We start from the raw sequence: 21,181 nt of genomic DNA on the forward strand, positions 1-21,181 counted from the left end.
ATGTGCATATCCCATTTTCTCAACCAGTAATAAATACTAACAAGGAAAATGCTTTGAAAGGTCAACCCAGGGAATGGTGCTGCTTATTATTAGGATATTTTTTCAGTTTGAACGGATACATCTCAGCAATTATTAACTCACACAAAATGCACTGGATATACCATGACACCAGACAGCATTTGAGAAAGGGCATTTTATTCCACGAGGAGATACATCGATGTAAGTGCACTTTCATTTTTAGTACACTTCATGTGAACAGACATAACCTTGACAGAGAAATATTGATAGATGGATACAGCAGACAGATTGTGAGTGCAAGAGAGTGAGAAAGAGGTAACGAGCTTCAGGGAACAGAGGGGAGGAAGGTGAGGGAGGGGAGAGGAAGAGGGAGAGAGGAGGGCCGGGAAGAGATTAATCGATTTTGGAAAGAGCTCAAAGACACGTCCCCAATTCAGTGATTCAAAGAGTTGGCTCGCAGTCAGCACAGTAGAACTGGTGCGACAGCTGGCCAGGAGAATATGAAGGCGTGCAGAAGTCTCAGACGCTTCCATCTATCCACGACTAGGTACTTGAGGACTTTCTTAACAGTTCCTCGTAAGGTTGGAGCAACAGTGACGCAGCAGTTTATCGCTGCTGCAGTACTGCATTAATAAATAATACTTACATTATGTGGTGGCTACATTTTTAAGCAGCACAAATAAGCTTGTAGCAGCACCTGCACACAGTGTGATGATCCCCTCTGAGACACAGCATTGCTTGACTAATCGGAAAATGTACTTCATAATAAACAGGATAAAGAACAGTATGAATAAAATCATGCCAAGTATTTTATGCCTTGCATCAAAGTTGATCAAATTATATACAATGTATTGAAAAGGGACAAAATCTATTAGGCATACATGCTCATTGTGTGTAATTACAGATCAAGTGTCAAAGCAAGCACAGCCAAGGTTTTACTTTTCACACTCCAAAAAATGTGTCAGCATATCCAGACAGACTTGGCGAGGGAGTCTTTTTCTTCATATTAGAAAAGAACAAACATGACAATGTCCATGCCAGATGTGTCACAAATCCATTAACACAGACACAACCACAGCGAAACAAGCCCAGCAGGTGGCGATGGCACCAAGGCAGGGAACCAAACGTTTGTAAGGTACATCAATTATCAACATACACATGTACGTTATTTAACACATACCAGACACAGAGAGACAGAGCCTGACAGTGTTTAAACTATCTGACAGTCTGTGACAGTCTCATTGTTTGAAAACCTTGCCAAAGTTGTATTGCGCACATTTTTTTTTCAGCCTACATCACAAACTGGAACTGCAATAGAGCTGTGAAACAAAAATGGTGATGCTGAAGGTATGATTTCCTAGTTACAGTATAGTACATACACTGTATGTGGTGTAGAACTCATGAAACTTCACTCACAAAAAATTTGGACTGATAACTGTGCTCTTTATATAAATTTATATGATAAAGACATGAATGACTTAATAAAAATAAGCTTGAACATCTTTATGGTTATTCAGAACTCTGTAGGCTATTATTATTACTTATATTATTTGGTGTGTACATTTATCTTTGAACTTGCACATGTGTTAATCATGTGATGTCTAGTTTCAAGCTTGTTTTTATGAACATTTATCATTCATGTTTTATGATACAATTTTGTAAGTCACATCTTTTCAGTGCACAGGAAGTGAAAAATCTAAACCCAACTCAAAATCAAAACTTTCTTCAGAAATGTGTCAAGCGAGCACTCTTTCCAGCTGGACTCACTCTCAGCCACCTTAATTTATATCTGCAGGCAATGCAGTTTACTGTCACAATGCATGATTTCTGGGTCATGAAGTCCTTCAGATTCTGAATTTCACCTTTTTCTTATTGGGGTTTATGTGTTAAGTGTAAAATTGGCTACTGCAGATTTAAGAGCACCACTACACAGCCATCTCATCTCCTAAGCAGTCCGGTAGACCTTCTGCATTCAACACGTTCAATAGTCGAGCGGCACCCTCGCCCCCCGTTCCCTCCCCATGCCCCCAGCTGTCCCGGTCGTCGCTCTCATCTGTGTTCGATTCGTACTCTGATCCGATCCCTGATTCCCTGAACCGGAGCAGCTCCAGGGCTCCCAAGACCTGATCCCTCAGCAGCGAACTGTCATCTGGGGCTCCGTCGCTGGGAGTCTCCCCTGTTTCCTGGCCTTGCTCCTGGTTGTCCGGCGTCCGGAACGAGAAACGGAAGCACTCAAGCCGAACTCCGCTGCCACTGAGCCCCAGAAGACTGGCGTCAGTGCCCATGGTGCCTGGAGAGCAGGGCCCAGGGAGGGGGGAGACCCAGGCACTGTCACTAATCTGGTGCTGGGACTGAGATGCTAAGGGGCCCGTAGATGAAGAGGGGGTGAGAGGTTCACGGGGCGTGCTGGGGGGCTTGGCACGGAAAGTGATTTCCAGAAGACTGTCCTGGGAGCCCACTAAGGATAAATGAAAAAAGAGATTAGAATAAAGATCAAAGTACAGAGAGAAAAAGTAGTTATCACATGTAAACAGAGAAGCAAGACATTTCAAGAGAGGTCTGAGCAAAGCAGATGAGATTATACAGAGTGGGATGACGTCTGTGCTAACAGGATTTGATAATTCATAGCTATACAGCAGAATATCCCGACTAGCTACATTCAAGGAGGCGAGAGCAGAGAGCAGCACTGAATCCACAGAGAAGGGTGCCATAGGGATAATTAATTGTCTGCCAGAAGTGGATGAGAAAAGGAGCCATGAAGACAGGAAGGAGAGGGGAGAGGCAAAAATGTGCAGAGAAAACAGGATGATTTTTGGATGGCATATAATATGGGGAGGAAATCTGATGAAAATAAAGAAACAAAATAGAAATATATACTGTATATGAAAAAGAAAGTGGAGTAGTAAGTGGAGATTAAAGCAGATTTCCACTCACTAGATGTTAAACGCCCTGCAGCTTTGAGCTCCAGTTCCTGGATCTGTTTGACCAGCAGGGAAATGTGTTGCAGCAGGTCCGTGTTCTGCTGCAGCAGCCTCTGAACTCTCGTCTGGGCTTCGGTTCGAGCACACACCTCCACCGACAACTGCTCCTGGAGCACGTGCACCTGAATACACCAACAGACACACTATTAAAAAACTAACTCAGACAATATTGCACACATGACACAAAGAGAAAAGAATCAGTCTGTATAAAAAACTAAAGAGACATAGCCCAATTAGCTTTCATTATTATTTCCTAAGATTTTCTTTTAAAAATGCGATTTTATCCAAACTAGAAACATTCAATTATTACTGTTGTTAAGAGGCAATCTGCTAATGAAATTCCACACTTACTCTTCAGTTTGGGTTTTTGTTAGGTCTACAGATTCCCTCTTTGGTGCATTAATGACTTTGAGGGAATGCTTTGCTTTCATCAGAAACTGCATTAGAAGAGACAGACTGAAAGCAACACATCAGCCTTATGGATCAACTTGTGATTCAAAGTGATTCAAAAAGTCTACAGCTCAAAAACAGTTTGCTTCAAATCTTCAAGGGCCTTCAAAAGCATATTTAATTTGATGTTAGACTGTATAAAAGTTTAGAGGTATCAAAGAGATGAAAATGCAATAATAAAAACTCCTCACAACACCCTAAATAACACATCACTGATTGAAAAGGGAAATAGTGCATCATTATCGTCATCATTCTCCACATAAGATGAGAAAGTGTGACTCCTGCGGTTTTTCACTAACTTTCCAGATTTTCGTTTTATTAATGTGGTCACTGTTACAGAAAGTTTTGTGTTACGCCAGATTAAGTTTTACTATGATTTTAATTCAAGAATTTGAATGTACATATTACTGAGGGCAAAGCTATAATTGTGCCTTTGTTAGTCAGGAAATCATCAACAAACATGCTCTTAAAATTCAATTCATCCTCAACAAAAAAGGAGAAGTGTATATCATGGAAACTGTTCCTCTTAAAGCAAGAAAAAAAAAAACTGTCCAGTGTTATCCGTACCTGTGCAGAAGCTGCCAGTGCCTGCTGTTCCTGCTGCTGCAGCTGTTTCTGAAGGAGGTGGACCTGGTGGTCTGCAGAGCAGGGAGCCTCTGTTGCCGACTGACCTGACACAGAGGCTCCGAGGATGGGGGAGCTCAGCAGAAGAGAGGGGTCATCGGATTCCTAAAGCAGAGATGACAGTAAATTTGGCACTGCTACTTTTAATAGCATGAAAAATGTTAAAGTAAAGTCAAAGTCTTGATATTGTGATATTAAATAGTGTGATATTTTCATTAAATGTCCAATTGATGAACGACTTCACCCATGACAAGCTCATGAAAGACGTACATTTGATGTTCTAAACACTAGTGTCTGAAAGGAGTTCCAGGAAAATCCTCTGCAACACCGAAGATTGATTGATACCAAATACCACAAATGTGGTTGGTTTGGAATCAACAGAAGAAGGCCTGGGTAGTTACAGTGATCATAGCCTCCATGAACAAATAGAAACAGGAGCACCACCCACAGACATTCAAGTTTCAATAAAATAAATACAGGGAAAAAGCTGCTGGAGCCCTGAAGTTGATTGCTACATCATTCCTGGACAGTGCAGTGGAAAACTTTCTTAGCAGCGGGCGCTTGGCAGCAAAGATGCTGCCATAATCTTGCATATTACCACTTTAAAACAAAGTAAACAAAGAGACAATACATCACAGCAAGAGGAATATGGCTGTGGATGAGCTGTACAGTAGATATAAGTGAAAGTACTGTAATCGGTGATGTAGTATAACCAACAAACCTAAATAATGGAGTAAAAGTGGAATGAACAAACATATGAGAGCTCGTGTGTAGAAACACATCTGAAGAAGTTGTTAAAAAACTGACAGTCAGCCCGTCAGTCTGAGGCCCTCAGGGAGAGAACAGCCAAGAGACACTGCACTGGCAGCATCGCGTCTGTCTGTTTTCATCTTGAAGGAAAAATCCATGAGTGCTTAAACTACTAGATAACATCATTAGGTGATTTTCAAGGTGTTGTGATGACACGTTAAACTGAACTGTATGTATTTTGTGTACCCCCTCTGCCTGAATTTGCACCTTTCAATTCACACTTTGGTTGGTGATTTCCATCTTTTCCCAAAAAGACATAACAGCACAGAAAATAGGTTTCTTTGTGTTGCATGTGTGTGCAGGTGGACTGAGTGAGGTTTAGTGAGTTTTTATAGTTGATGAATCATGAGGATAGAGAGAGAAAGATCTATACTTTATCTACCATGTCAAGTTGTTTAAACATTTCACACCAGAGGCAGATCAATCCAGAGTTTGCAGTTGCATTCTGCTCTATTGAGGCAGACGTTGATGGAGGATTTTGTATTGCGGCTTGATTCTGTGATAGATTTCTGCTTGAATTATAGGCAATGCAATGAGTGCACCGTTGAAAGAAGAATTTCTTTAAATGCTTGGTCCTGACACTAAAGCAGAAAATTTACTAAAACCTTAGAGCCTTAAATCTGTTTCTTCTGCCATTTTACAAGCTGAAGATGGAAATATCTTAAAGTTACTTCACAGCAGTCAGACACCCACAATACTTGTTTTAACAGTTTTTTAAATTTTTAATTAAATTAAGTTGAAACTGCTTTTTTGGCCATGTTGGGCAGTGGAAACAAGCTGTAAACACAAAAGTGACACATCACCCCATTTTAATCATCCCTTAAATGATGTCTGTTCAGCCCAAGCCCTTTAACTCATAGTGTTGGTTCCAGTTCACACAGTCAAAGAGTCTGGGCTATGTTCTTGAGGCTCCACTCCCCCTACGAATGCCAGTATATCAGTACGAATAATAAGTAGAAATACTACCAGGTTATATTGTCAGCAGTACAGCCACACTACTGTTTCCAACACAAGCAATCTGATCCGTATTTCATCCAATCACATGGAAACCATTTTGCATACCTCCCAGGTGGCACCTCTTGCAAAAAATGGTGCTTTTAAATGTCAGATCACGTTCCAACAAGTCCTTCATTTTAAATGATTTTATTTTAACCCATAAATTTGAATTTTATTTCTCACTGAAACCTGGTAAAGACATGGTGAAATCAGCTCTTTTTCTGTGTCCTCCAAAATACAATTTTTTTTAAACTGGCTTACTGGCTGTGGTGGGGGTCTAGCTATGATTTTTAATAAACCAATGTCAACTGATGAATATACAAGTTTTGAATGACTGCTGTGTAAGATCTAACAGTCAATTCCAATACTTTGTGCATGTATATATAGATCCCCTAATTCAACAGGGTTTTTATTGATTAATTCTCTGACTTTTTGTCTTTTGTGATAACCTTTTAATTAGTGGTGATTTTAACATTCCCTTTTGCTGTCCATCTAACCCACTTGTTCAGGGTTTTCTACATTTAATTGACTCTCTCAATCTTACCCAGTTAGTCATGGGTCCTACTCACGTACATGGTCATATTCTTGACCTTATCTTAATTTCTGGCATGCCAGTGCCCAATGTCCAGATAAACAAGGTCAGCTAATCTGATCATTGGCCCATTATATTTTCCACCTCACTCCTCCCCCTCCCAGACTCCTAAACACAGTATGGGAGGAAACTATTCCAGGTCTATTACCCTTCTCACCGCCAGGCAGTTCTCAGATGCCTTCTCCTCTGCTCTCATTAAAGCTCCCCCTGCTGGTCTGGGCACAGAAGAACTGGTCACACTATTCAATTGCACTTGCACCAATATTCTCGACTCAACTGCACCTTATAAAGTTAGAAAAGCAAAAATCAAAGTGGTTAGGCAGGAAAGCAGAGAGAGCGGAGCGTAAATGGAAAAAAGATAAACTCCAAGTGTCTTACCAGCATCTGAGATACTGTCTTGCTAAATATCAACAGTGTATCAAAGCAGAGAGAACCAAATATTTTTCTGACATCATCTTTAAACATGTCCATAGACCCAAAGTTTTATTTAATACAATAAATAAAGTATGCAACCCTGCAGTCACAAACTGTCATGAAGCAACATCGGATACCTGTGAATATTTCCTAAGATTCTTTACTAGTAAACTTGACACTATACAATCTCAGATCTCACCACCAGCCTATGATCTGTCAGATTTAAGCTCATGCTCCTCAGTTCTCACCAACTTTGAACCATTTTCTCTCTCCTCTTTGACACATATTATCTAACATATGAAACCTTGTACATGTCCCTTAGACATTATTCCCCCACGCCTACTTAAGGAAGTGCTGGACACTGTTGGGCCTAGCATTTTATCAATAATTAATAGCTCTCTTTGTCTATGGCTATATCCCAGCTTGCTTTAAAGTCACCCTCTAATCAAAAAACCTAACTTAGATCGGTCTGTTCCTGATAATTATCAACCAATCTTAAAGCTCTTGTTTTTATCCAAAATTCTTAGTAGTTTTCAATCAACTCATCTCCCTCTTGGACAAACACAGCATACTGGACAAATTTCAATCAGGTTTTGGAACGCTACATAGCACAGAATCCTCTCTCCTGAGGGTGACAAATGATTTGTTCTTGTCTTTAGATTCAGGATATTACACTATTTTAATTATTTTAGATCTCTTGGCTGCCTTTGATACGGTCGATCACTCCATCCTCTTGGACTGCCTGAACCAAGTTGTTGGCATTCAGGGACAGGCCCTTCAGTGGTTTGCCTCCTTCCTCCAAGACTGATCAGCCTCTGATAGAATTGATAATGTAATAATGCACCCATCTCCTGTGGAGTACCACAAGGATCCGTATTAGGCCCCATTTTGCTTTCCCTGTATATGCTTCTTTTGGGGTGCATTTTCAGAAAATATAATATCCCCTTCCATTGTTATGCCGACAACACCCAGCTGTACTGAAACCTAATACTGAAACCTTGTGATCCATGCAGTGTTAACTCCCTCCTAAATTGCATTAAGGATGTAAATCCTGGATGGCAAAAAGCTTCCTTCAGCTAAACCAGAATAAAACCGAGGTCCTAATCTTTGGCCCTGCAGACAACTCCACAACCACATTCAATGCCCTTGGGCCTCTGCCACTGAATGTAAAGTCCCACACAAGAAATCTTGGTGTTATTTTGATTCTGGTTTAAAATTTTGATAAACAAACCAACTCAGTCATCATCACTGGCTTCTTCCATCTTAGATCACTTGCAAAGTTAAAATCCTTCCTGTCCATTAAAGATCTGGAGACTTTAGTTCACACTTTTATTTCCTCTTGCCTCGACTACTGCAATTCTCTCTATGTAGGGATTAGTAAGTCAGCCCTATCTTGCCTGCAGCTGGTTCAAAATGCAGCAGTGAGACTCCTAACTAGTATCAAGAAGAGAGGCCATCTCTCCCCTGTACTGGCCCCTCTTCACTGGCTACCAGTGAAGTACAGAATTGATTTTCTCTGAACTGCTCATCCCCTATTCCACCTCCAGACCCCTCAGATCTGCTGACCAATCACTGCTCTCCATTCCACAGACCCACTTAAAAACCAAAGGTGATAGAGCATTCTCAGTTGTTGGCCCTAAATTGTGGAATAGTTTGCCACTAACAATTAGATCTTCCCCCTTCATTGATGGCTTTAAAAACCCGCCTAAAGACCCATCTCTTCTCTTTAGCCTCTCAATTGTCATCTTAAAGACATGCCTGACAACACTCTGGCTTATATTTTTTTGTATTTTATTTGTCACCTGTGCAATGCTGTTTGTGTTGTGATTTTATTTGATTTTCTGTCTTATTTATGTCTGTGTTATTATTTTGATCCTGTGTTTTTGTTTGATTGTGATCATCAAACAAATAATCCCATAATTTAATCTCTCTGTAAAGCACTTTGGTCAACTTCTGTTGTTTTTAAACGTGCCCTATGAATAAATTGACTTGACTTGACTTATGTAGCAACACTAGTATTCATTTGGAGTTGTGTTTCTGGCCCCTTGATGAATTTACAGTTAGTCGAATATTTTCTCTCCTTTTAGCTCTGTTTTGGTCTCCACAAACTCCTGAGGGAAATATCTAGTTGTTCAGTTGCTAAATGCTCCACTATATTCACCAGCTAGTTGCTGACTTTGTCTGTCTGCTGTTTGGTGCATGTACAGGTAGTATATAGCGAGTTTTTAGAGAAAGCAGCTACCTGCTGTTGATGCTAATGAGAACAGTGAGTGTGAACCAAAACACTAAATTGCTGTAAAACCAAAACAATGGGCTAAAATATGCTAAAACGCTCTGTAATGCTGAGAGGAACTGCAGAGTCTAGTAACAATCATTTGTAGGTTCATCACTATGAGTGATCCCTTTCACATTACACGTCATGTGATCCAATGTTAATATCAAAATACTGGTTATTGCTGCTTTACATCTGCTGTAAGCGAATAAAGGTATACTGTGGAGTTTCAGACCTCTAGTAGCACTATGGAGCATTTTTTCATGAGTGTGTCCCTGTTTTGTTTGTCTCATGCAGGCACGAGGATGGCACAGTCCTGCCAATGGTTTCACACTACTGCCAATGATCTACAGGTGTCTGTAATGTGCCAAGACTTGCAGCAATGTGTCAGCAAGGGCAGGAAAGTGGAAGACTGCATGCTAGTAAACATGCAGGATTTAAAATACTTACAATTGGCTTTGCAATTTGAGAAAAATGTATAGGGAGCATTTTCTTTCTTGAGAAAGAAAATGCATTCAACACTTTTGTTATGTCTCAAGTATACACATAATGTGTTTCGGAGAGTAACGCTCAATGTAAACTTAACTTTTGTTTGTTTACAAGAAAACTCCACAGGACACCTTTAAAATTTACATTTCAAACTGGTATTTTGTCATTTAAAGAGGTGGGCACTTTATCCACAAACACAAACATTATAAATGAGTCATTCTGTACATTTCATGAGCAAATGCTGGTTATAGCAAAGAGACATCTCGCCTGTATTACAAAATATAGAGTAGCATCACTCAATCTAATTGTGAAGAGAGTGTCCTAATGGGGATTTGATCAGCGGCATCTATAAATAGATCTATAGATTGACTGGACCGGCTGCCATTGGATAGTTGGACTATACAGGAATTATGACACAATTATGTTAGAGTGCTGCAGTGGGAAGAGAGACCATGAAGGACACAGCCTATCTGTCCTATCTGAGACAGGAGATCAATATGGTGGACTCTCTTGTCATTAATATTGGACTGTGAAGGACACTTGACCTTCAAATTACACATTGAAGAGGGAGAAACTGCTCATGAGATCTGGACATATGAAATATTGTGGCAGAATTAAATAACGAAAATATAAAACTGATTTCCTTCTTCTCAGATGACCATGTAATTAGATCTAATATCCATTCAATTCAAACCAATTAACCAGTCGCCAGCAAAACACTAGTTTTCTCTCTCAGGTAATAAACCAACAGTTCCACAGAGACTGAGATGGAAAATAAGCTGACAAATATCAGACAGCAGATATCTGCTTGTCTGACATTGCAGGATTAGTGAAGCAGTGTGAGAAAATCTTGCTGCGTTTTCATCAATAAATCATATGATCTCATCAATATTGAAGAGCCTTGTGTAGCATTTCTTCACAAACAACCCTTAGAGACACGGTTGCTCCCTATACATCCTTCAGCTGTGTTTTCTTCATACTACCCCTTATGAGACCAAACTTTCATCATACCCCTGTGTGAGCTGTGAACCTCCCAGAATAATTTATTTACAGGACATTTCTGATATTTTAAATGAAAATTTTTCAAAAATATTGGAAAAAATATGTTCTGCTAAACCACATCTTGTTTATTCTCAGATGTTTCTTGAACATGCAACTGCAAATGGGACAAAGTGAATGATCTAATAATAAAGTTTTGTGTCATGACTGTGTGGAAGAAGGAGAATAAATCAGTCCAGTTTCAGGAATTATAGGCATTAAAAGTTTTTAGGATGCTGCATTTTAGTTGAGCTGAAACAATTGGCTGATTAATTAAGCAAAGTCAAGCAAAAGAAATAACTAATTGCAACTATTTTGATAATTGATTAATTGTTTTAAAGGGTACTTCAGCTATTTAGTTTTACATTAACATAATGTTGACTGACTAAGAAGAAACAGATTAAAGGAAGTGGTCAAGTTCCTATATTTCCTATGATGCAACATATAGCATCTTAGCATTAGACTCTCCCTGCCTGGAAAACACCCACTTCTTTTAAACGCCACATCCCCAGTTTGTATAGCTGGCCTTCTGTTATACTGTAGAGTTATCCAAATCGAGATTTGGGCCCAAAAGAAATGCTTCTTCCAGAGCCAGAGGACATTACTGTTTTCACAAGGTGAGTAGCACTCCTCAAGATGAGTAATCTGAGGAAGTGCCCCTTTAAGTAATTTTTTTAAAACAAAAATGCTATAATGTTATTTGGGGTTTTGGCATTTTTCACTAACACTTCAATCCAAACAATTAAACCAATGAAAAAATAATCTACAGATTCGTTGATAATGATAATATTTGTTAGCTGCAGAGTGGTGCCATGAGGTGTCCATAAACTACACTCTGCAGGACACAATCTGTGCTTTAGTGTTTATATAACCTTCTATGTTTCTAAAGGAGTGAGAAAATAGTGGGACTGAAACGATCAAGGACAACTTATATCTTCTACCTTCCCGTCGTTACCGAGGGCCTCGTCCTTTTTGCTCTTCTCCAGGTCTGATGAAGAGACACACTCAATGCTCTCCTCTGTTGTGGCTTCAAGGTCGGTCTCCTCTGACAATGCAAATCTCTTCTTAGCTGTGGAGAGACCAGATAGGTATAGGAGGGGGATTTTTTAATGCTGTCTTTTTACTTTGAGCTTTATAGTGTGCAACATATCTGGAGGCAGTGACAGCAGCAGCGGGCAAAGAGCTGGCAGAGCCCCACATGAGCAAGGTCTTTGATCATTGGCCCGCACGACTCACCAAAACCAATCTGTGGCTGCAGCATGGAAAGCTGCTAAAAAACACTATTGGCAGAGGATAATGACATCTTTTCTCTGGGAGGTGTGTTTGTTTCTGCAGGCTCTCAGGTGTTTTCATTTGTGTGAGAGAGAAAGCAAGAGGGAGAGAGGAAGAGAGGTCCTGGGGAGTTTGTGTGTGTTGTTGTGTGAGGAGAAAAAAAGGAGATTGAGTTTGTTGCAGAAGGAGAACGGGGAAGGGACTGGATTTGTGGATATAATTTTGTGTGTTTGTGTGTAGGTGTGAATCACCTGGCGCTGCCTCAGACTCGTCCGCCTTCCCCTCCTCATCCTCCTGGTCGTCAGATTTCTGCTGCAGGGTCAGCTGATGACACACATCGAATGCCTGACCCACCGTCCGCACAATCCTCATGGCCTGAGACTGGGAGGGAGGACAGAGATAAAACGAGCGAGAGTGTGTATGTGTGGCAGCGTGTGTGTTGGGGTTTTGAGAGCAGGGGAGGGAGAAAGTAGCAGCAAGAGCACAGTAAGGCAGGATGCAAAAAATGAAGGAACCCAGCAGGGGAGAAAGTGAGGTGCCAGAGGAATTGTGCAGGAAGAAAGTGGATAGGTACATACATTTGTGTGCAGGTAACGAGAAAGCAGATGAAAAATACACACAGCGAATAAGGGAGAAAATGGGGAATGTTGGAGCAGAGAGGGAGATGAAAAACGAAGACAGAGGGGGGATGGAGGGAGCAAACAGGAGCAGAGATAGAGACCAAATTAAAGTTATGAACACAGAGCTTCAGCTGCTTGTCCTTGTCTATCTGCTCTGCATATATTCTGCTGTCATAGTGATGGATTGGTCCATTTCAGAGGCAAGTAGCTTTGATGGCAGAGGGAGTGAAGATAAGTTTGTTGTTATTGCAGGAGGCTCAGTAGGTGTACCTGCATCGCCAGGTCATCCATCAGAGATGGTTTCATTTGCAAAAACTGAAAAATTAGCTTCTGGATTCTAAAGTTCTGTTACAGATGATTTACAGTATATGCAGCCTGTTCACTCAGGAGTAACATTTTCAATTTTACTTTAATCCTGTTTATATCCAAGTTATTTCTATGATGAGTCACATAAAGCCCTGATACACAACATTTGTGATGAAAAATGAGAAACTGACTTATTTACATTATGTGAAAAAGACCTAAACAAAAATACTTTAGTGATAATAAAGGAATAGTTTGACATTCCTGAAATCTGCAATATAAGAAGATTAATATCACTTCTCTATGTGTCTAGAGAAGTGATATTAACTGTCTGCTGGCTACAGCCAGCTTAGCTTAGCATACAGACTGTAAACAGGGGGACAACATCTAGTCTGGCTCTGTGTAAAAGTCCACAAGCACAACTAGAGCTAATTCAAAAGATTGAATCTTGTTTGCTTAGTCTGAACAAAGTGAAAAAACATCAAGGATTAACCTGTTATTTGTTTCCCGCCGTTTCCAGCTTTGATGTGAAGCTAAGATAAGGCACAGATATGAGAGTGGTATTGATTGAAAAAAAACCAAAACAAAACGGTAAGTGTTGTTCCCGAAATGTCCAAATATTCCTTTAAATGACATTAAAGCTATTTCTCAACACATTTCCAAAAAATATGTACTGGTTTTTGCTCACTTGAGTGTATTTTCATTATGATCTTAAATCAAGGTTTTGGCATTATTTAACTTGTGAATTGATTAGTTGATGGATCTGCAACTATTTTGATAATTGATTAATTGTTTAAGTCATTTTTCAAGCTTTTCTAAACATTACCTCGCTTCTGCTTTTCATTTGAGAGGATTCACAGTTTTCTTTGTCTTATATAAATACCTTTAGGTTGTGTTGACTGACCAAACAATCAATTTGAAGTGGTTTTGAGGAAGTGTGAGAGGTATTTTTCATTATTTTATAGACCAGCAGCAAGATGAATCAAGAAAATAATTTGATTGTTCTATTGTCTTTAAGGGCTTTTTAAAAAATCTGTAAAATATTAATACTAAATAGATTAAATATTCACTGTATTTCTGGCTTAAATATGGGTATTGATGTGTCTTAAGCTGCACTCACAGGAAAGAAAAGTCAACATGGCCTGTGAGACGCCAGCACTTCCCTGATCTCCTGACTGATTTCAAGGTTTCTTTTTTTCCTAAAGCCCTTATATGCAGTCCAGTGGCAGCATACTAAATCCACTGGAATTAAACTTAATCCACCATATCCTTCCTCAATCTCACTAGAGGTGAGGTTTTGTGTTCTTTTTAAATTGAACAGTGGCAAAAGCAGCATCAAAATGAATTTATTATTGTCTGCCTCTGAAGGATCATCCTGCCCTAAGGCATTCAGTCAATATCTCAACTCAAGCTTGAAAGTAGTTCAAACAAGTTCAATGTGAAATAGCATAAAGAAATAACACACAGAGTAAAAAAAAGTTATTTTGCCCCGTCAATACAAAATTTAATTTTGGTTTAAAACTGTCAAGTAAAACAGCCAGCCCTCCCAGGGCTAAACACAAAGCTCTATGCTCTATGGATGTACTGAGCTGACATGTAAGCCCTGCTGGGCCGCAGCATGCAGTGATGAAAATAAATCAAATCTCCTCTTATCAGCAGGTCCATCTCCTCCTACTCAGCCACATGCTTGGTCTGCAACACCCAGATAAAGCTCTGCAGCCCTGGGGAGGCAGTGCGGCACCGCTGGCCGTGTCCCTGACAATGAGGTGGGTGTTCGTTCAGCAGTGTTGAAAATGTCTTTAACTGAAGAATGAAAAACCCCCTCCTCTTTTCTCTTCCCACCAGGATGATTAGTATTCAGCTTCAGCTAAGTCACTGTCTGTCTGGTATCCATGGTGAAGTGATGGGAGTCAACCTCGCTGATGCTCTGTCTTTGTCATTGAGGAAAAAACTGGCTCTGCTTGATATGCAGATATGTGTATAAGAACATGCCTTTCATTTTCATGAGCATTTCACCACAACGCAGAATAACTGACCATACATGTGAGACAACGGGCATAAAATCATCATTTGAATAATATACAGAGCTTTCAGCTGAAAACAAAATTCAATGACAGACTGGCTGCAGTTCACATTTGTTTGCAGTCCACTTCAAGAATAAAGCTGGATATATTCTATACTTTTATTATTGTCAACAAATTTAATGAAAAGACCAAAACCAACGATGTGTTAGTCCGTCTCTCAGTACTTTGCAAATCCCCATGTCTGTCCTGTTGCTCTCAGGCCCAAGCACATTCATTCCTACCAACTACATTAAAAAAGGAGAAGTTTGGCATTTTGGAAAATTTTAATTCTTGGCGAGGGTTAGATGGGAACATCGATTGATACAACTCTCATGTCTTAATGTTAAATATAAAGCTACTGCCAGCAGCTGGTTAGCTAAGCTTAGCACAGCTAGAAGCAGGGGGAAACAGGTAGCCCATACAAAAACCAAAGTGTAACCTAATGGTGACATCTTACCCCACATAATACAACAATAATGGTTAATTAGTGAACTTTAGAGGTGCTTGTAAGTGAATTTTGTTGTCTTTGGACAGAGCCAGGCTAGTTGTTTCCCTCTGTTTCTAGTCTTTATGCTAAGCTAAGCTAACCCGCTGCTGGATGTAGCTTCATATTTAGTGTACAGACATGAGAGTGGTATCAATCTATTCATCTATTCTCTAAAAGAAAGCTTAAAAAAAACAACGTATTTACCAAGATGTTGGACTATTCCTTTCAGAAAATGTCAACAATATATACAGTACTTTGATTAAAAAAAGGCAAAATAGTTTCCAAAAACAAACACTGCTGACTGTGGAGTAGGGCTAATTTCATCTGTAAATTTGGTTCTTTAGTGAGTATTTACAGACGCATGATGCTGCACATGAGATGACTCAAAATAAACAGTGCAATCCAGTGCAAAAATGTGGCTGACTGATTTTGAGTAGTTTTTTGACAACAATTTGGCTTTATGGCACAGAGGAATATGTCAGCTACACAGACAATGCTTGTTAATAGGATTAATTCATTGTTGGATTCAGCTTTTATTTTGATTTATTGACAATAAGAAAAATATAGAATATCACCAGATTTATCCTTTCATCATTTTCAGTTTATCAGGGAATTCAACTTACCTTCCTCTTAGATTTGAAGACATTGCAGCGGAAGATGTTGCTCTGTCCATCTCTTGCTATATAGCTGAAGATCTTTAAGTCTTGAGCATCATGTGAGACATAGAAGATCCTGTTGAGGCAAGGCATTACATGGGATCAGGTTGGTTGTTTTTTTGATTAGGTTTCGTATTGAGTTGGTTAGAGCTCCCTGGTTATCGTCTCCTTGTTTTTCATTTAATATCATCAAGAGGGCCTACCTGTAGATGGGATCCTGTGTCACCAAGATTGTATTCTCATCCCATGTCCACCCTTTTCTCTGTCACAACGTTAAAAAACACAAGAATTGACAGCAAGAAACGTGTTTTTACAAGACATCAGATACAGTTCAAGGTATGTGATTAAATAAAATGGTATTTTACAGGACTGACCTTCTTCTTTTTGCGTAAAATCACTTTGACAAAATCAGTTGATACAACAATGTTGACCTTCTTTTTCTTTATCTTCTTCAGTTTGAATTCATACTGTGGAGGAAGAACGATATTCAAATTAACATTCATGGTCGACAAAAAAGTAAGTCAAAAGTGGCTTGGCTTGTACTAAATATTACATGGTCCCACTGTCAAAAGGCTCTTTACACAAGATAAATGATACATTGGAAAAGAGAGAAGGGATCATACCAACAGAAGGATACTATGTACGACTATCTTCTTCTCAGGGGAAATCTGAGATTGAGTAAACACTGAGACACTGTCAGTTTCTTTTTCTGAGAGCTGTTTAAGCTTTCAAAGGCCGACTTCCCACAGGGAGGTAGACATGTTTGGGACACTTTCATCCCTCTTCATGATTAATGCTCGAGTCTGTACCCTCTGCCTCCACTGAAGGCTCATACTCCAAATATCAGGGCCCGGAGATCTAAGAACAACCAGGATTTATGTGGAATAACACCCCTTGCTTTGAAAACAACATCAGATGATTAATTGATCACATGAAGTTCTGTGAAATCACCCATCCCTTCCTCAGTGAATGAACCGCCACCGCTCTCTGCATGATGACAGTCTTGGATATTCTCTGTCATCTTTTCTTTTTGTTTGTGTAAAAATAACAACCCTATGCTGACTTTCATTTTCAGCTGGATTGGACCCGTCATCCCACTCTTTTTTTTTTATTCTTAGATGTCAATCTTAGAATAAAAGAAATCTCACGGATTTATATTACAGACATGGCAAGTAATATATGGGGACTTCAGCCCTAATGAATCTGGAGCACTTTGTCTATTAGCCTGTGACCTGTGCAGAAGAAAAGCCCCTCGCAGGAAGGTTCACTGAGCTCTTATTTCTTGTCATACGCTCTTATCCAGATCATCCATCTTATTGTTGTGTGGGAGTTTTTCTCCCCATGCAGCCAGGAATGTAGATACTCAGGTGAAGGACACAACTCCCATAGTGTCTCATCTAGGCTAATGCTATCCATGCAGTCCCTACCTAAACTGGGGCAACAGTGTCATCCATCTCCACACACACATGTCGCTGTCAGAGGGCAATGAAGTGGAACACAGGAAGTGTTCACACCACATTTTCATGCACATTCACCTGAAACTAACTCAGGCTAACGCTGCCCACAAGCAAACAAATACTCTACAGGTTAGGTCAACTCACTGTTAGTTGTATCTCTAAAGCCACTCCAAGTACTTCAGGCTCTTTTAAGGGCATGTTAGCTTTTGAATATTCATTGTGTGTGTGTCTGCCCAGAAGCAGAGACTCCTAATTATTGTGCCATTACAGAGCTCACTAACAGCCATGCTTTTACTGACTGACTTTTATGTTATCAATTTAAATCTCGCCCACATTTAATATCATGCTGTTTATTGTATTTTCATTTACATACCTATTTGTTTCTTAATGTGTTTTCTTTTTTTCATGTTTATCCAATTTATTATTTTTGTGTTGCAACCTTGCAGAAAAGCCCATTGCAAAGTCTGCTTCTACATACATGATACACATATTCAATTTAAAGTTTGTCTTTTTGAGAGATGAAAAATGCACAATACACACACTTTGCCAATAACGGCTTCAATCATTGTGTGGGTACATTTTTTTCCTGTTGAGCTGCTGTACAGGAGAAAATCCCTTTTATAAGAAAAATGCATTGTAAAAACAGAAAAACAAAAGGTTTATAGAGACAGATAATTGAGATTCTTGCACAATATACCAATGAGGACATTCGAACAGGCAGCATCATTAAAATCTCGGCCACTACAGGGCAAATGGCCATTATATCGCACTGTGCAAGGGATCAGGATTAAGTCCCTCTTGGCTGTCACTGTGGATGCAGCCGACCTCCGAATGACACAATAACTTGGTTGTTAGATTAGATCTAACAGCTGACAAGCAGCTAAATCCTCTCCTCTCTGTGCTTCTGTAACACTGCAGTGATATGCAATGACAAGGCATTGCAGTGTTGTCAGTGGCCTTGTCTGGTCTGAAAGGAGGAGGCTCGAGAGATGTTGTTTTTTCCAGTATTTTAACAGTATCGCATATAAACCTGCACGCTGTATCTCTCGTCAGCTGTAACATCAGAGCTGCCCTATGAATCCTGCTGTGATTTAAAAGGCTCCTGACAGCCCACTGAATCTGCCGAGTGTGTGGTTTTACGCAGGCCGGTGATTTAAGTGTAAAGAGGATGCTGAGGAGATGTTTCTCAGCACTGTGCACATGATGAGACACAGAACACAAGAGACAGAAAAGATTAATGTGCATGCACTCCATCAACTGTTGGGTCATGACTGCTGAAGTCACATGGGTGAAGTTCATCTGCATGGTTCAGGGAAGTTACATATTTACATGTCTTACTCTGATTCTCCTCATCGCAGCGACTATCTCCATCCGGCTGCCGGGGCGACCCACCTCCAAACTGCCAATGTACTGCAAAATGTAAGAGAAAGATTGAAAGATTTGCAATTGGAGGGATTGACTGGCACTGATTGATCAGTGAGCTCTGTGCTGGCAGATTTTTTATTTCAGTTGTACTGGTTTTGAAAGCCTCCACATCATTTTTTGGAAATATTCCCATCTGCGAGATGATAAATCACTTGGACTGTTGACTTTGCGGATATGCCAGTAGTCAAAGACTCAAACTTTCATTGACAATGTGGAAACTGTCAGAGAATTGATCTACACTCATGACAGGGTTGTCCAAAATTTTATAAGAGAAATAAATTATGTGAGTTGTCAGTTAAAGCAACAATCCATCATGCGGATAAGATCAGAAATAAATAAATCACAAAAAAATTCAAAGTAATGCAAAGCAAATTAAAGATGAAGTATAACAAGATTAATAAACACCAACAACAACATTGCAAAAACATTGATTTTTAGTAACAGTTACATGAATACAGCCCTCAGGATTTGACACATTATGATCCTCATGTCTGAAATCTCTCCTGCCACCTAGAAAGTATCTGTTGCAAAGAGGGTCCTTACCTTTGCCTCGAAGCAGACCCCATGCTGAAACACCTCCTCGTTGTGCATGGGGATCCTCAAATCATGCACGTCATCCACTAAATTATACTTGGTTACCCCTGGCATCGCTTAAATGATAGCTGACTTGTACCCGACACTTGTTTTACGACAGCGCTAGAGACCTGCAGATATGCGCATCTCCTCCGGGCGCTGCTGCCTCCGCACTCTCCTCACTCTCTGGAGGTCATCCGGGTTGAGTCGCGCCGGTCGCAACGGATTGATTGGTTGATGGATTCAGTTAACGCGCTGATCGGTGATCGATGTGTGCACTCTCCGGTCTGAGGAGGCACGACGGAGTAGCAGTACGCGCCGCCGCCGGGGTCCAGATGACGCACGGATGTCAACACATGATTGCTTTTTTTCCCCTCGAAGCACCGCGGCATCAATCTAGGCACTAATTTATCAAAGTGAGTGATCAATATTCAGAAGCAGCGGGCGTTTATTAGCCATTAAACTGGTTAAGATCTAATAAATGAAGACAGACTCTCCTTGTACACTGTATTAGCAGCTACAGCTGGTGTTTGGTTGTATGACATCTAGTGGCATCGCAGGGAACAAACAAATCCCCAAATCACGGTCTCCCAGTGGATTCCAGGAGCCCCAGGGGTCCTTGTACGGCACTTGGTTTCCTCCGAGGATTAATGTAGCCTATAATCTCAGAGAAAGCATGCACATATACAGTAGAGGTAGAATATAAAAACAAAGAGAGACAATAAAAATTTCTCTGACAAAACAATTCATTAAATGAACATCAATGGTCTTGTAGCCTAATTAACTGACACCATAACATGCTCTTAACTCGGTGAAGCTCCTCTACATAAAGGCCAGGAGGTGTTAGTGGATTTTTCTCACAGCGCTGACACACTGACAGATTTGACCTTTACTCTGATGCTCAGCTTCATTATAAGGGGGAGAGATGATCAAGAAGCAGAGCTGGAACAATGCAGCAACTTATTTCATGTCAAATATGAAAACAGCCCTCAGCTAATTAGGAATATAGATAAAGTTAAGGTATAACTTGCTGAATGTGCACAGATTTTTTTTTTTAACCTATAGTGCTCCTGTACTGTATTTTTTACTTTGCAGTTTTAGGAGCAGATATAGGTTTTGACAAAGCAATTTTGTGACTGGCATTTATCACAAGAAAAAAAAAGTCCTTCCTCTATTGGAATTCTTTATGCTGGTGACAGATAAGACCGTCGTGTTTCATATTCTAATTAATGTTTGTCCTGCAGATTTGAATTTAAGCCTGTGGTAACCAATTTTTTGGCCACTTGGGGACAGCAGAAACAAGCTGTGAACACAACCTTTTGAGTTGATACAAATGAATACTTACTGTTGTGTTGTATCTGATCACAGAATATTGTGGGAAAATAAAATTATAACAACAAAGAGAAGAAGTTAGCGATGGTTACTTTATTAGGAGGCAGGTAAACATATGTCTGCTACCTCAGCAGCTCCTTCTATACACTGAGCACCCCAATTCACCTTAACATCACCCTCAGGCGATAACAGATAACAGTGCATTCTTCTCATTGCTAATCGTTTTTACTTACTTTTCTTTTATACATCACACTTACATCCAGGAAGCTACATTAGCATTCAAACTAAATATTCACTCTTCTTTTCACT

General features: G+C 40.0%; 1 protein-coding gene across 2 annotated transcripts; it reads right to left on the minus strand.

Moving 5' to 3' along the window:
* Positions 1 to 193: 193 nt before the first annotated feature.
* On the minus strand, positions 194 to 20,205 carry LOC121907952 (carboxyl-terminal PDZ ligand of neuronal nitric oxide synthase protein-like). Of its 2 annotated transcripts, none has more exons than XM_042427540.1 (10): positions 19,511 to 20,205; positions 18,881 to 18,952; positions 16,460 to 16,552; positions 16,289 to 16,347; positions 16,053 to 16,161; positions 12,208 to 12,337; positions 11,626 to 11,753; positions 4,017 to 4,178; positions 2,953 to 3,121; positions 194 to 2,476 (listed from the first exon to the last, which is right to left on the minus strand). In XM_042427540.1, the coding sequence occupies exons 1-10, from the start codon at positions 19,613 to 19,615 to the stop codon at positions 1,944 to 1,946; spliced, it is 1,560 nt and encodes a 519-aa protein (XP_042283474.1). In that variant the 5' UTR covers positions 19,616 to 20,205; the 3' UTR covers positions 194 to 1,943. The 2 variants fall into 2 exon arrangements, with proteins under 2 accessions (XP_042283474.1, XP_042283473.1); XM_042427539.1 differs by having other exon boundaries at positions 18,872 to 18,952.
* Positions 20,206 to 21,181: the final 976 nt, after the last annotated feature.

This window comes from Thunnus maccoyii, chromosome 12 (genome assembly GCF_910596095.1).
Source record: "Thunnus maccoyii chromosome 12, fThuMac1.1, whole genome shotgun sequence".
In the NCBI taxonomy this organism is placed as follows: Eukaryota; Metazoa; Chordata; class Actinopteri; order Scombriformes; family Scombridae; genus Thunnus; species Thunnus maccoyii.